At 36.5% G+C, this 13814-nt stretch overlaps 1 protein-coding gene across 5 annotated transcripts in view; it reads right to left on the bottom strand.

Moving 5' to 3' along the window:
* Positions 1-331: 331 nt before the first annotated feature.
* The window catches only part of MSH1 (MUTL protein homolog 1), a 73996-nt gene continuing 60513 nt past the window's right edge, over positions 332-13814 (bottom strand). For all 5 annotated transcript variants that reach the window (XM_019198674.2, XM_010266552.3, XM_010266551.3 and 2 more), the window contains 4 exons: positions 8356-8413; positions 3201-3500; positions 1110-1829; positions 332-995 (listed from right to left, as the gene is read on the bottom strand). In XM_019198674.2, coding sequence (XP_019054219.1) covers positions 771-995; positions 1110-1829; positions 3201-3500; positions 8356-8413 — 1303 coding nt within the window. In that variant the 3' untranslated portion in view covers positions 332-770. The remainder of the gene's footprint in view (positions 996-1109; positions 1830-3200; positions 3501-8355; positions 8414-13814) is intronic.

A 13814-nucleotide genomic window follows, 5' to 3' on the forward strand; every position in this document is an offset into this window, starting at 1 on the left:
AATGTCAATAATCCATTCTTTGAGATCTGGATTGGCCAGAGACAAAATCATACACAATGGGCTGGGCAACTTGTCACTAGTGAACACCCCAGTGTTCCATAAACATGGAACCCATGTGGAACCCACACCTTGTGCATATGGAACACTGGCATGTTCACTCATGAAAGGTTGCCCAGCCCACTGTGTATGATCGTCTCCAACCAATCTGGTCTCTATTTGTAGCAATTCTGCTCAAACTCATCTGTCATAGGGATTGAAATCTCGAATCAAACGGAAACAATAAACAAAGAAAAAAGGCATGCTATAATAAGGATTAAAGGCATACTCAAAGTAAACTAATAATTCGTCATCTTAAGCTATCACATTGTAATTAGAAAAAGATCAGGGGGGAGGGGGCTATAATTAAATATTTTAGTTGAGCCATTTGTAAACAATACTAAACATGTGGGCTTCCAAAAATACAATACTAGACATGTTAGCATATAGGTGTAAATGCTTCATCTGATCATAAATGCTGCATCTGATAAACACACTTTGAACAGAAATTGCATCACATTTCTGGGGGAATGCCGAAGAGTGGAGCAGCCATCAAAAGACCCAAAATTGCTGCAGCCACATTTTATTCAACGGCCTAACCACTTTAATTTTTCCATACAACAAATTATAAAATTGACAAAAAGAACAGGAGAAAAAGAGGCTCTCCCATCTCCGATCAGCTCAACATGGTTTCACATAAGCTCAATTAAGGGTCAACTGCTACAGGTTCTTTATTACAAGACGACACTTTCTAAGGAGAGACTGGATGTGCCAAAGTTACGATGCTTTCCATCTGCAATGTTTGTGAGCCGAAAGCCTTGATGAGGAAGCTGGTTAATTAATAGAGTTTCCAGTTGGCTAGCTATGCTCTTTCCTGGGACTATAACATAAAGGAACGAAGCATTCTGCATCCCTTCCTTTGAACGGTGAGCACGGACTCTACCCTCAAGGTCATCCGTCTGTTGGAAGAAAATCAATTAAATTCTAAATTTCACTAATTCACAACGAGAGATGCATTCATACTAGAGAGAACACGAAATAGATAGGGCAAGGTAGCAAATTTTGATGAGTACCTGTCCAACATATAATTTCTTGTCAGGTCTCAGAAGCACATAGACACTTGAAGCACCTATAGTTGATGGAGGTGGTTGTTCCCTAGAAGAGATAATGACACAATTGACCTCAGTAAGTTCTGAAATATTTCTCTGTTTGTATAACTCTATCAGTTTCTTCTGACAGATTATGGTAACAGCACTTGCTATTTCCTTTCGTAGAATCTCTACAGAATTCAATGCCTTCATCCTCATACCAATAGCTCCTATCTTAACCCTATGCAATTGCTCTTCGACTTCATCAGAATCTGAACTAAGATGTTCCACTTTTGCATCACTTTTTCCTGAAGATGCATCCTCCTTTTCATTTAATGAAAGATACAGTTCTTTTGCTCTATGGATTACTGTTTCAGGGATGCCTTCCCCTTGGGCTGTTTCAAAGGCAAGACTTTCTCTACAGATTCCATCTATCAATTTCCATGTTGGCCGTGTATGACCATTTAAGTTCTCTGATCCCATGGCTTTATATACAATGTTCTTTGTGTTTAGTGGTAGATCAAAAATCCCATGCAAGTGGGTAGAAACAACACCAAGGCAACTAATGTTATCAAGTGTCTCAACAATGCTACCAGCAATACATGTTCCTTTTGCTGTTTCTGTACCCCTACATATTTCATCAACAAGAACAAGGCTCCTTGCAGTGGCCCCAGCTATTATGGAACGAATCTCTGACATTTCAATCTGCAATTTAAATTATTGTTAGAAGTTGGATAACAAATAGCGTTCGGAAATTTGAAGGCAAAAATGAAAAGAATATACTCTTGATACATGCAAGGTTTACAATAATTGAATATACTCTTGATAACAGATAAGATTTTTGCAATACAAATACACACACACCAAAGTTTGTTAAAACGAGAAACATCCACTCATCGTCATCATCATCTAAGCCTTGTCCCAACTATATAGGGTCAGTTACATGAATACTGTTTTGCCAATTCCATCTGTTCACTGGTATCCATTGCTAAATTATGACCACTTAAATCATTTCTTACCACTTCAACCCATGCCCATAAATGACAAAATCTAGTATGTTTAGAATATAATGCCTAAATCTGTGAGCATAAAAAAAGATCTTTTCTCAGACAAAGTTGCTCCAAGAGGCAACTTCTTCAGTTCATTGAGCTTGCATTAGTATGGTTTAGTCCTTTTTTGTGATTTAGCATCTCCAGTTGCTTATCTAAATCTGTGATTCTTTTTTTTTACTTTTTTTACATTCAAAAACAAATCCAAGACAAATACATCTTGAAACCTTGTAGGAGGGCAGAAAAGACAACAGACACCTGTTGCTGGTTGCTTTACTCAGTCCTCTCTACACTTTTCTTGCAGGGAGTTTACTTATTGTGTGTAGTGTTATATTATAATATATGGTATCTGTACATCCCAATTCCAGTCAGAAAGCCATACTGCAACTACATGAGATGGATCAGATACAAAATTTGTAGGCCCTCAACTGTTTCTTGCTACCAAAATCCCACTCCATTTAGGGTTTTCCCAGTCCCCACCGGGTACCAAGTTTCCCTAACCTGATGGGGTAGGGGATGGAGATTGATGGTGATACCCAACTGGGACAGGGACAGGGAATGAATTCCCCACCCGCCTCAACCCCGATTACACACACTTCCCTTATTTTAAGTAAATCTATTTTCTAAAAAAACTTAATTTAAAATTTCGGGGATTTGGGTCTTCAACAGGGAACCCATCATCATCAACATCAAGGGTCAGGGATGGAGGGTTATTTTTATCCCTGGCAGAAATTGGGGTTGGGGATGGGGATTTGTTTGAAGGTCGGGATCAGGGTTGGGGAGTATGATCCTCTAGACATACGGCCAAATCATCTTTATTCCCATGAATGTGCTCATTTCTAAACCTATCTACCATATGGTACTTGGTGTTATTTAAATGGTATATAAAATATATGGCAAGTAGCACAAAATGAATATGTGTAAACATGATTCAGAGCAGTAAACTTATGAAAACAAACCTTCCAAATGGCAAGACATTGCAGAAAGCATAAACAAGTGAATCATATATCACAATATAAAAGTATACCTGAAAGGAGCTTTTTCCATCAGCAGGGCTATCATAAGATTTCATGTGAAGCATAATAGAGTCAAAATGTGGAATAAGTGCCGACTCTGCAGGCACCGTCAATCCACATATTCCAAGTAATGCAGCTGCACAAATTGATCGAAGCAAACTAGATTTACCACCCCCATTTGGCCCGGTCAAAAGAAACAATGATTGCATGTCAACTGTATTATGTATTGCATTGCCTTGTGCTATATCAAACCAATAAGGTGATAAACCAAATATCTGCATTTTGTTTGCCCCATGTGATGATATTCTATCCTGCATTCAGCTTCATATCAGCCTATCATAATAATACAGTCTATATCAGCCAATCATTACAGTCCTAGCCTCATACATGAGGTAACTAATATGACAAAAACACATCCACTATTAACAGTAACATGAGAATGATAGGCAATATCCATCATAAAGGCCTTCAACTACAAAAAAAAAAAAAACAAAAAAACAAAATAAGTACCCCATAACCCTATGTACTTGCATATAGCCCAAACCAAAATTCTACTTTTGAAACATGTACCCCAAAAATGCATTAGACTCACTTAAAAGAATATATCCTATTAGCTTAGCAAGTACCTATGATACCCAGATACCTATACATGCCTTGGATACAATTCTGGATACTACATGGATACTTCAAGATGTACTTTATAGCATTGCACTTTCAAAATATATAAGATGGTATGTGTTAACAAATCATACTATAAAAAGATCTGCACATGTTAGAAATTTAATTAAATTCATCAAGACATAAGTCTTGAAAAATGACATTTAGCTTCAAAAACTAGATATAGACAAATAATGTAAGCATATTATGTCAGATATCCAAGATTCCAGCATTTTAGGAAAGGGAGAGAGATATCCCAATTACCCATAACATATAAGAGTTCTTACTACTAGGTCTGGGATTCCAGCAAGATATAAGAGTTTCTTACTAATATGTATTGCCACAACAGCAGAATACAATACATGTAGCAAGGTGTTTTGTTGCAACTAGATCAGAGGTTGGTTGATTTCAGGGTAATTGAAGCCCAAACATAAAACCTAAATAATTGACCATAACCCAAGACAAATCAAAGTTAACCCAAGTTGACCAACCAAAACCATTTCAACTCCAAAAAGGTTGGCTATGGAATTGGTTCAAGTTGACAAGCACTCACAATCATAACATATAAAATAGGAAAATTATATAATATTGGAACTTGGAACTTCTTCTATTCAACATAAAATTCCTACAACTAGGCCAATGTCTTCCTTTTTATAAATAAAAAGCTTATTAGGAATACAACAAGTTTTCTGAAATTCTAATCAAATAATAAATTGTACAAGGGAATCAAATTTAACTGTGAATTGTATCAAATATCATAAGATCGTTTCTACCCTTTAAACAACCCAGGTAAGTCTTATTCTACTGAGGGCTTGAAAACCAACATCGAGGAAAAACCCAACATCTGCTATGAAGCTTGAAGTTGGATGCTAAAATACACAAGTACATAACCACTATTGAAGCTTTGATTTCTTATAGGAAAAACAAAAGGTAAAACCGTCATGAAAGATGTTAATCCAAGCAAACCCTAGAGTTTTCAATGGAACTAAAAGCCAAAAAGCAACACTTTCATTCATAAATAATAGACCTTATTCCAGTGCTCGAATAATATCTAGACCTGTTCATGGGCCGGGTAGCCCGATGGGTCGGCCTGGCCCAAAGTCGGGTTTGGACATTATTTTAAGCCCACGAGCTCGGGCTTGGGCCTAAAACACCGGGCCAGACCTTTTTTCGAGCTGGGCTCAAGCTTTCACAAAAAAGCATAGTCCAAGCCCAAGCCCGACTTGATAATATATATTATATAATAAAAAATATATTTTATTTAATAAAAAGTATATATACAATATTTTTTTCTTTGTTTCTCTTGTCTTTTTTTCAAGTAATAGTGAAAGATTTTATTATTTTTGAGTTTTGAGGGCTTTTAATATAAATGAAACACTTTTTATTGAATAAAAAAGGAAAAAAAAATATGTTTTCAAATTTCTGGTAGGGCTCAGGCTCGGGCCTGAATGTATTCTATTGATACATAGACAAAGCCCGGCCCGAACCCAACTCATGAACAAGTCTAATAATATCTATTTATAAGAAAATAAAATCAAAACAGCCAATTTAGATCTAAAGAAGCACTTCAAGTAGGGGTGATCATGGACAGGATGGGCCAGGCTTAGCACCTCTTATAAGGGCTATAATATGTATACATTTTATTGTTATACTTTATATAGTATAAAATATTATATATAATATGTATCAAATGTGTCATATTATAATATTTATATGTATATAATATATACAATACATACATATAAACATTTTCGGTCCAAGCGAGAAAGGATACCCCTAAATTCCAGTCATTGATAAAAAATAACTTGAGAAAAATCCTACGAACAAACAAATTAACAAAATACCCCAAAACAAAGAATCTTGTCATAGACCCATATTCTCTAGATATTGGTCAAAACCAAGGTTCACAATTTTGATATCAACAAACATTTTGCTATTAGGAAATAGAGAAATAGTGAAGATATTTCATTAATTTTGCTAAGATATTTGGAAATTTTAAAAATTGATAAAAACATGAAATACGTTAATTGTGCTTTGTATTATATTATAATTATGTATTATACATTTTTACTAATTTATTATATATAAGTATTTTAGTCATTGTCTATTATGATTTATGCATATATATCATGTAAGGTAATGTGTAGATCACTGATTTGGAATTTTTATTAATGTTTGGTTACATAAGAGCTGCCTCACATAGTCACATTTATAGAAGGATTTTTTTATAACATCTTATAGAAGGGTTTAATTGTAAATAGCATATTAATAATTAACCAAAGAAAATGACTTATTAGAAAATAAATAAGGACTTATTAATAATTACCAAAGACTACTATGAATAACAATTTATGAAGGACTTTTGTGTAATTTTTAGGGGCTATTAATAATTAAATAGGGACTTAATCATTATTTAAAAAAATATAAAGATTTCTTGCAATTTATAAATTTATAACTTAAACCTTATGAACTTGTAGAGAAGGGGAAAAACTCTTTGGTTTCGCTCCTCTCTTTTGAGATTCAACAGTGAGCTTACAATCAAGATATTTTAAGATTTTTGGATGTGAAGAAGCAAGGAATAAAGCCAAAAGGAGAATCAAAGCTTGCATACAATGATGCTTCCACCTTCCAGAGCTCCCAAATCATATCAAGGCTTGAACACTATTTTTTTCATGCGTTTTCAACTTTAATACGAGTAAAAATATATCAAAGACAAAAACTCCATTATTGAGTCTCTTGACTGATCTCTGCAAGCCTTTTTTACCTTTGTCTTCTTCTCTCTCTTAATCTCTTCTTTCTTTTCTCTTTTTTTTTCTGATTTTCTCTCTTTTAATCATTTTATGACCTATTCCTTTCTAAAGAAGCAAGGAATAAGCCAAAAGGAGAATCAAAGCTTGCACAATATAGTGCTTCCGCCTTCTAGAGCTCACAAATCACATCAAGTAGGGTTTTGGAGCCCACAAATCTGATGGATGGGGCTAGCCAGATAATCAAGGCTTGAACACTCTTTTTCTCATGCATTTTCAACTTTAATACGAATAAGAATATATCAGAGACAAAACTCCATTTTTGAGTCACTTGATTGACAGGTAAATCTGCAATCTGCAATCCTTTTTCCCCCCCTCTGTCTTCTTCTCTCTTAGTCTCTTCTTTTTTTCTCTCTCTTATAATCATTTTATGATCTATTCCTTTCTGTACGCATGTGGCATCACTGGCATGTTTCTTATTTAGCTCCTCTTTGCAATTTATTTTTGTTTTTTTTCCTTTTAGTTTTAAGAAAAAAATATTAGATCAAATTATGTCGGTAATATGAGGGAAAAACGATTCCAGGATAGTTTCATATCACCCCTAGCTATTCTCCAATATATCAGCGATATTACAAACCATGGTCACAACTTACAAAGATCATTTCTAAACCAACAATTATTGGTCTGACTAGTAAACATCGGAATAATATGTCAAGTACGGGCAAGGGATAGTTGTGGAGGCTATGGATGATCAATGATCAGTTGGTGGCTTATGTTTGCCAAATCTCTCCCCATCTAGACCTCATAAAAATGGAGCTTTTGGTGCTTCTTGACTGATCCATTAAGTTGAACCTTGATGGTTGCTGCTTGGGGAGTCATCAAGTATCGGGAATTACTGGAGGCCAGTTGAAATGGTGATCCCATGAGATTTGGGAGGGCTATCATTGAAGGAAATTCACATGTGATTGGATGGATGAAGAACCACTCTTGCTATCAGATTAGAGAGGCAAAACCTCTAATATCCAGATTGAACCACTTGTTTTTCTGAGATTACCTAAACAGATTGCAGATTGTCATGCTAAAGATGAACATTAAATGGATGTTTTTAGGATTCATTTCACTGCTAATGGTCTTTTTTAGCTTCTAACTTAATTGAATGGAGATCATTTTGTGGATCTTCTATAGGGCCCTATGGTATCATCCCACCCCCTCCTTTATGACAGGTTCTCCTAGGACTTTACCTGCATCATACTCTAATATGCTCTTCATACAATTTTTATGGCTTAACAAGGGGAAAAAGGTCAAGCATTTTAACTTTGGTCCTGTCTGAGCTCTCAAGCTTAATTCAGCTGAATCATAAGGCTGAACTATGAAACCTCAGCATGCAACATGATCAAGTATCATAAAGGGCATTTTTTTTAATACTATGGAATAAATAATACATAAAAAACAGAAAATTCTCTGGAACTAAACTAAATTTTAAATACTCCAGACATTTGCACACAAACATTATCTTGTGCAGGAAAGTCCCACATTTTTATGTAATATTATCCATGGAAACAGTTTGCTACACGAGTCAAGTGGCAATTGGATTTAAAATTCCAGGAAATGTAAATATGGGTACTTAGCAGGAAACCAAAGCAGCATATTATTCCTGTGAGGCATATTCTATATTGTCCCAATACTAAGCATTACAAGCTACATTGCTTTTTCCCCAATTATTGACAATTATAAGTCAATTATAGGTAGACATGAATAATACCTTACTCTTAGGGAACTCAACAAGGGTAGGAAAAACCCACTTCCTCCTTTTACCCTCACTGCAATAAAAAGTTAATAAAGAACAATATCAGAATGTGAAATCCAACATGCAATGTTTATCAAACAGTACAATACACATGATATCATAGTTGACCTGAAAGTAAAGGTAAATATTTGTCCATAAAAAAGCTCAAAGCAAATTTACCAGGGCCTTCAAAGGCATATGATAGTTACTTCTTGAAGCTTTGCTTGAGGCAAAGCTTAAAGATCTTTTGAGGCATGCCTGAAAGTAAAAGGCACATGTGCCTCATACCTTGAGGCGCCTTAAGGGCATCCACCTTATACAATATAGGAAATATAATGGATTAATTCATGAATGTAACAAAATGAACCCTTTAAAATCAGCAGTAGAGTCATGCCATGGAAAGATGCAAGTGGAATCTGACGAACCAGGCTCTGGGTGATTGTTTTAACCCATATAAAGACTTCTTCAGTTTACACACCTTGTTTTCACAACCCTTAGCTCAGAAGAAGCATGTAGACTTCTTCCAAGTACCATTCAAAGAAGCATTTTTTTTTATATCTAATCGGTACAATTCCCAATCAAAATTTTCTGTCAAGGATAATAAGATCCTGATAGAGTTCATCTTGGCTACTGGAATAAATGTTTCAGCATAGTCAACCTGTACACCAGCGTATACCCCTTTGCCACTAACCTAGCTTTATAACATTCCCACTGTTCCATCTGCTTTGTGTTTCATAGGGAACACCATTTGCACCTCACTGACTCTTTTCCCTCATGAAGATCCACCAACTCCCATGTATGGTTCTTGTGTAGGGCATTAATCTCTTACATTGTGTCTGTCCACTCAAGGATAGTTAGAGCCTTTGCAAAACTCTTGGGGACGGAGACACTATCAGAGGTAGACAAAGAAGCACGGAAGGATGGAAAAACAAGACCATAAGACAAGAATGTCAAGGTCATTTATAGAACCATCAATAGTGATAGGCTCAGAGGTACCAATAGGAATGATGATACCTGGCTGGGTAGGTTTTTCCTCCAAAGAATCTGATGATGTACTGAAACTTAATAGAAACATCAGTAGTGATAAGATCATAGGTTTTGCCTCCAGAGGTATCAATAGGCCCACCCATACCTAGTACTGAAATTTAATTAAATACAAATGAGGACAACGAGGATTGAACACAAGACCACTTGATCAAATATACCATCTCAAGCAACCATTTAACCTAAAAGCTTAAGCTGTTAGGTGAGGTCCTTGAATAGGCTTTTATTCTCTTAATAGCCTTGATACCATGTTTTCCCGCAACTCAAAAGAAAGAGAGAAGAAAAGTGAGAAGAGAAGAAACAAGAGAGGAAGAAAATAAATTTGGATCACCAAAAAAATATAGGTGGGCCTATTGATACCTCTGGAGGCAAAACCTATGAGCCTATTACAGTAGTAACCCTTGCAGCACTAAGAGAGTTACAATAACATTCAAACAGTGTCAATCAGATACACCACCATGTTTGTAAAGAGGGAAAGATAAATTGTTTTTCTCATTATGTATGTAGATGACATTATTAAAGGGCAGCCAAGTGCATGAGAGAGATGTATGCAGCCTTACCCTTGAACATACAGAGGGGCTGTTCCCAAGATTTGAACCCTGGTCACCTAGTCGAAATGGAGCAACCCAATCGTTGCATCAAGGCCCACCCTCATGTAGATGACATTGTTGTCACTGGTAATTGGGATTAGGAGATTGAAAGAGTTATTATGCTCCAACTTTGAAGTGAAGGACTTGGGTCCTCTCTGGTATTTCCTTGGAATTGAAGTGGCCCACTCAAAAGGGGCAATTTCATGTTTCAGAGGAAAGTATATTCTTGATCTTCTGCAGGATACTGGAAAGCTGGGGACCAACCAGCTTATACTTCGACAGAGCAAAATCACAAGCTTGAAAGTGATGAGAGAGAGAGAGAGAGGCACTTGTATATAAGATAATGTGAAACAATTCCAGAGGCTGATTGTGAGGTTTTTATATATGTCCATGACCTGTCCAGATACTGACTATGCTATTGGAGTTCTCAGCTAATATGCATGCCCCCAAAACATGACACCTTGCAGCAATAGAAAGGGTTCTTAGGTACTTGAAAACATATCCTAGTAAAGGTTTGTTTGCTAAACATGACCATTTGAGAGTTGAGGTCTACACAGATTTTTGACCAAGCAAGCTCAATTGATGACAGAAGGACAACAAGTGCTTACTACACCTTTATAGGAGGTTATCTTGTTACTTGGTACTTGGGGGAGTAAGAAGCAGGGAGTTGCTGCAAGATCGAGTTGCCGATGTTTTTCACAAAAGGGTTAAATGCTCTGCAGCATAGTGAAATACGTAACAAGTTGAGTATGATTGACATCTATAGCCAAACTTGAGGGGGAGTGTCATAATATAGAGTTAACTTGCCAGAGGGGCAGAAATGTCTTTTTACTTTATTTTATGGTTTAGTGATGTCACCCTAAAATATTAATAAGGGCACTGCTTACCCAAGTTTTTTCAGGTCCAAACTTTTGATTCTCCCTTCCCTTTAATTCTTCCTCTCTTCTACTTTCTCTTTTTTGTCATTGGTTTATACACCTCAATCTCTGCCTCCACTATACTTCATCTCGATAAACAAAATGATCAAATTCCAGCATTGCTTTCTATCTCCACTATACTTCAATCTCTGCCTGTTCTCTATGGATAGTACACCTTACTCAGCCTCTACATGAGTTCCTGCTCCATTGTTTCAATATTAATTTTAGAACCAAGGGTTTCTTCCCAAAAACTTGACTGGCCCAGTGTTTTAAAAGCGAAAAATGCAAAAAAAAAAAAAAGAAAAGAAAAGAAAGCACAAGGGACATTTTGCGCTCGAGGCACGCACCTTTTTGAAGCAAGGTGCAAAAATGAACAAAAAAATATAAAAAATTAAAAAAATACAAATTATTAAAATATTGAACACATTATTAATTGAAAATATAAACTTAAATTTTAGAATAAACTATTTAAAAAAACCTATTATCTCAAATTGAAATATATAAACATAAGTACATAACATGTAAAACATATTTAAAATAAAAATTTAAAAATAAAATCAAGCATAACATAAAAAGCATATTCAAGCATATAAGCTCTTCATTTCTTTATTTGTTTTCCCAATTTCGTTATTTCAAATAGTTTATCATTATGCATTCTTGATTCTATGAGCCACCTTTGTACCAAGCCCCTCGAGGCAAGCCCAAACAGGTGCACAACTTTTGAAAATAGTTATAAAAAAGTTTTATAACTTTAAGTATCTTTTAAAAATATCTTTTCTTCGCACACTTTGTTCGCTCATTGTAACTTTGAAAGCCCCATATTTGCAAGTGTTCATTCATTCATCTTAATAAAAGATATTTATAAAAGACATTTAAAGTTATAAAATCTTTTTTTTTCATTGGGATTAAGAATTTAAGACCATAATATATACTTGTTTGGGTTCGTTGGGGGTCTGGTGGCAGAGCCCCTAAGCCAGCTACTAAACACACAAAAAAAAGAGAAAAAATGCACAAATCTTCAAAAGACGCATGTCTGGGCTGGAGTGCAAGGCACACCAGGTGCACCTTTTGAAAATACTCCGCCTGGGACCTAGGCGAGACGTATACAATGCACCTCCCTATGTGCCTAGGCGTGCCTGAGGCATGCCTTTTAAATCACTAGATTGGCCAACTCTTGCCACGATGCCAACATTGTTCCATTCTCTCCAACAAACCTTTCTTCCAATAGCAACGAGTTCTCAAAGAAAAAGGTAGATTTTTAAGTGTTCATCCTCCACAGTCCACAAAAGAATTGGTGAGTGATCAAATAAAGGTCTTGGCATGCTACTTGCACCAAATTTGGGAAGCACTTTATTTATTCTACTGATGCAACAATACTGTCCAATTTCTCCAGAATAGACACCTGCTGGTTGTTGGTCTATTTAAAGCGAGCCCATGATAAAGAAATACCCACCATCTCCCATGACAACATGAACTCTGGAAACCCTCTTGGGCGATTGGGCCCCTACCTCTTTCAAAACTCTGTCTTATCATTTGGGTAAAAGCCTAAGTTTTAGGTACGCATGCCTCTAGCTTAAGTCCATAAGCACTGTTGTTCACTTGGGCACTCAATAGGACCTTGCAACTGATTCTCTCTCTCTCTCTCATATATATATATATACTATCAGTAACATCAAATTTTCTCTTTGGATTGGGAAGAACATTGGGGAACCTTGGATGCTAGAGCTCTCCCAAGGGTGACCTCGGATCACTGGCCCATAGTGTTATGTAAGGAGGAAAGAAGGTGTGGAGGTCCTACCCCCTTTAGATTTGAAAATATGTGGTTACTTCATTCAGGGTTTCCTAACAAAGTGAGGGAGTGGTGGCATGAGTGTAGCCCGTCGGTGGAGTGGGAGGGGATGAGATTCCATAAGAAACCACAATTCTTGAAAGCAAGAATCAAGGAGTGGAATTTGATGGAGTTCGGGAGGACAGAAGAATGAAAGGGAGACTTGATGAAGAAGATTGAAAGCCTTGACTTTAAAGAGGAAATGGGAGAATTTGGAGAGGAAGACAATGTCCTCAGGAGAGAATTGAGAAGACATTTAGAGGACTGCCTGTACAAGGAGGAAATTAGCTAGAGGCAAAAATCTCGGTGTAAATGGTTGCAAGAGGGAGATAGAAACACTAGGTATTTCCACTCTCTAGCAGATGGCAGGAGAAGGAAGAACTTTATCTCCAAATTGGTAGTAGATGGAGTTGAGTTAGTACAGCAAGAGGAGATTGCCAGGACCTGTGTGGAGCACTTCAAATCTATTCTAAGAAGGCCTGTGAGTAGAAGGGTGTGGGTAGAAGGTTTGGATTGGCCAGATGTAGGGGTGGAGAATAGGAGAAGGATGGAAAGAAGCTTTAATATAGAAGAGATCAAGGAGGCTGTGTTCTCTATGGATAGAACAAAAGCTCTAGGGCCAGATGGGTTTACAATGGCTTTTTATCAGGATTGTTGGGATATCTTGAAAGATGATCTCTTGTGGGTGTTTGAGGAGTTTTTCAGGAGAGGAATTGTCAATCCGAGTGTGAACTCTACATTTATAGTCTTAATTCCAAAAAAGAAAGATGCATCCCACTCGAAGGATTTTAGGCCAATAAGCTTGGTTAATAGTTTGTATAAGATCATTGCAAAAGTGTTGTCTTTGAGGCTGAAGAAGGTACTGCCATATATCATTACACACTATCAAGGAGCTTTTGTGAGTGGAAGACAAATTACAGACCAGATTTTAATTGCTAATGAGAGTGTGGAGAACTTTAAGAGGGATAAGAAGAATGGAGTGGTCTGTAAGCTGGACCTGGAAAAGGCTTATGACTTGGTGGACTGGGAGTTCTTGAGGAAAGTTTTAACTAAATT

The sequence above is a fragment of the Nelumbo nucifera genome, chromosome 1, assembly GCF_055504915.1.
Source record: "Nelumbo nucifera cultivar China Antique chromosome 1, China Antique-T2T, whole genome shotgun sequence".
NCBI lineage: Eukaryota > Viridiplantae > Streptophyta > Magnoliopsida > Proteales > Nelumbonaceae > Nelumbo > Nelumbo nucifera.